This window comes from Rhagoletis zephyria, unplaced genomic scaffold (genome assembly GCF_001687245.7).
Source record: "Rhagoletis zephyria isolate East Lansing unplaced genomic scaffold, Rhagoletis_zephyria_1.1 Rzeph_scaffold_00625, whole genome shotgun sequence".
In the NCBI taxonomy this organism is placed as follows: domain Eukaryota; kingdom Metazoa; phylum Arthropoda; class Insecta; order Diptera; family Tephritidae; genus Rhagoletis; species Rhagoletis zephyria.
The window spans coordinates 3,131-5,261 of record NW_016157709.1 but is presented as its reverse complement, the minus strand read 5'-3'; the positions used below and the strand labels follow the sequence as shown (position 1 = coordinate 5,261).

Sequence of the window (2,131 nt, the reverse complement as noted above, 5' to 3'; positions counted from 1 at the left end):
GAATACCAGAGACGATACTTTCGAGTTCCATACAAAATTCCATCGCGTACCGCAGCCAGTGCTAGAGGGAATTCGCGCTCCGACAAAAAGAGAACTACTGGGCATAGTGATGGCAGTCTTCGACCCATTTGGGCTACTAGCGAACTATTTGATAACTACGAAAATCATAATACAAGACACTTGGAGACTAGGCATTGGATGGGACGAGAAGTTAGATGCTGAATTGGCTGCAAGATGGTCCCGCTGGTGGAAGGAGTTCCCGAATATCAAAGAGTTTCAAGTACCAAGATACTACTCACCCAATATTTCGCACAGCAGCAGAATTGAGTTGCATATTTTCGCCGATGCCAGCCAGGCAGCCTTTGCAGCGGTGGGCTATTTCCGAGTGGTGTATGACAGTTCAGTTGACGTAACGTTCGTCATGGGTAAAACACGCACCGCGCCGAAGAGGCTTCTGTCTATACCACGACTTGAACTGCAAGCCGCAGTTCTAGGGACAAGGCTAAGTAAACTGCTTGTCAACAATCACGAATTTAAAATCAGTCGCGTTTTGTTTTGGAGCGACTCACAAACGGTCTTACAATGGGTCCACTCTTCAGAGAGAAAATACAAACCCTTCGTGGGCCACCGAATCTCTGAGATTGTAAGTGCAACTTCCCCTGAGCAGTGGCGCTGGGTACCCACAAACATCAAACCTGCAGATGCCGCTACGCGGCCGCAAAATCCACCTAGGTTCGATAAAAACTGTCACTGGATTAAAGGCCCAGACTTCCTGAAGAACGATGAAGAGCATTGGCCGTCCACCATTATCGAGCGTTCCAGCGGACTTCTGGAAGAAGTTGAAACGAGTTATATACTATATTGTCAGGCAAGTAGAACTCTAATAGATTTTACTAAATTTAACTCATATTTAAAGCTGAAACGTACTGTCGCCTGGGTCATACGAGTCCAACTTTTATTCCGGAGGAAATCGGTTCCCGTTGACGTACATCTGTCGAAGACCTTAACTGCTGCTGAAATCGACCAGGCAGAGCGTATAGTGAGCAAACAGGTACAGCAAGAGTGCTTCGCAAGCGAGATCGAACAGCTTTCCTCATCACGCAAGTTACCCCGGCAAAGTGGTGTGTATGGCCTCACACCCTATCTAGACGAGGACGGCCTCTTGCGACTGAACGGCCGCATTGACGAGGCCACATGCCTACCATTCGACGCTCGCAGACCGATTCTGTTGCCGTCAAATCATGTTGTCGCAGCACTGATCGTCCAACACTACCACGAACAGAACCACCACCAGAATACGGCAGTCACAATCAACGCCGTAAGACAGAGATTCTGGATTCCGCACATAAAGACACTCTTAAAGAAGGTACAACGAAACTGTTTAAAATGCAAAATAAATAAAGCTAGCCCCGTCTTGCCAATGATGGGACAACTTCCACCTGATCGCTTAACCCCGTATGTCCGCCCATTTTCGTATACTGGCGTTGACTTATTTGGACCGTTTAATGTTACAGTAAGGAGACGAAGGGAGAAAAGGTGGGGTGTCATCTTCACCTGCTTGACCGTGAGGGCAGCGCACATTGAGTTAGCCGAAAACCTCTCAACGGATGCGTTCATTCTGTGCCTACGGAATTTTATTAATCGTCGTGGCACCCCCGTGAGAATCAGGAGTGATAACGGCACGAATTTCATCGGTGCCCAAAAGGAGTTGAAAAACGCTGAACAACTATTCGACACCGACCGCATACAAGCAGAGGCCGCAAATAGATATATAGATTGGAAATTTAATTGCCCGTCCAACCCCAGCGCTGGTGGCTGTTGGGAGCGGCTGATTAGAATCGTGAAGTCCTTGCTGAGTCATACGCTGCGTGAAGTGGCGCCGAGAGTCGACACCCTACAATCTGTACTCATTGAAGCTGAGAGTATTATAAACTCCCGCCCGCTAACGGACTTGCCTTTGTCACACGAAGACGATGAGCCACTCACACCGAACCACTTTCTGATCGGGTGCGTTAACTCAACTCAAACCCCGCATCCGGTCGATGAGAAAATTTGTCTGAGGAAGCAGTGGCGAATAGCGCAGAATCTCAAAGATCGCTTGTGGAAACGGTGGACCACGGAATATTTGCCT

General features: G+C 48.3%; 1 protein-coding gene across 1 annotated transcript in view; it reads left to right on the top strand.

Annotated features, from left to right (window-relative positions):
* The window catches only part of LOC108360771 (uncharacterized), an 8,756-nt gene that overhangs the window by 5,247 nt on the left and 1,378 nt on the right, over nucleotides 1–2,131 (top strand). Inside the window, exon 2 of the mRNA XM_017613198.1 lies at nucleotides 1–2,127. This exon is cut by the window's left edge and continues 1 nt beyond it. Within this exon, the coding sequence (XP_017468687.1) occupies nucleotides 1–2,127 (2,127 nt within the window). The remainder of the gene's footprint in view (nucleotides 2,128–2,131) is intronic.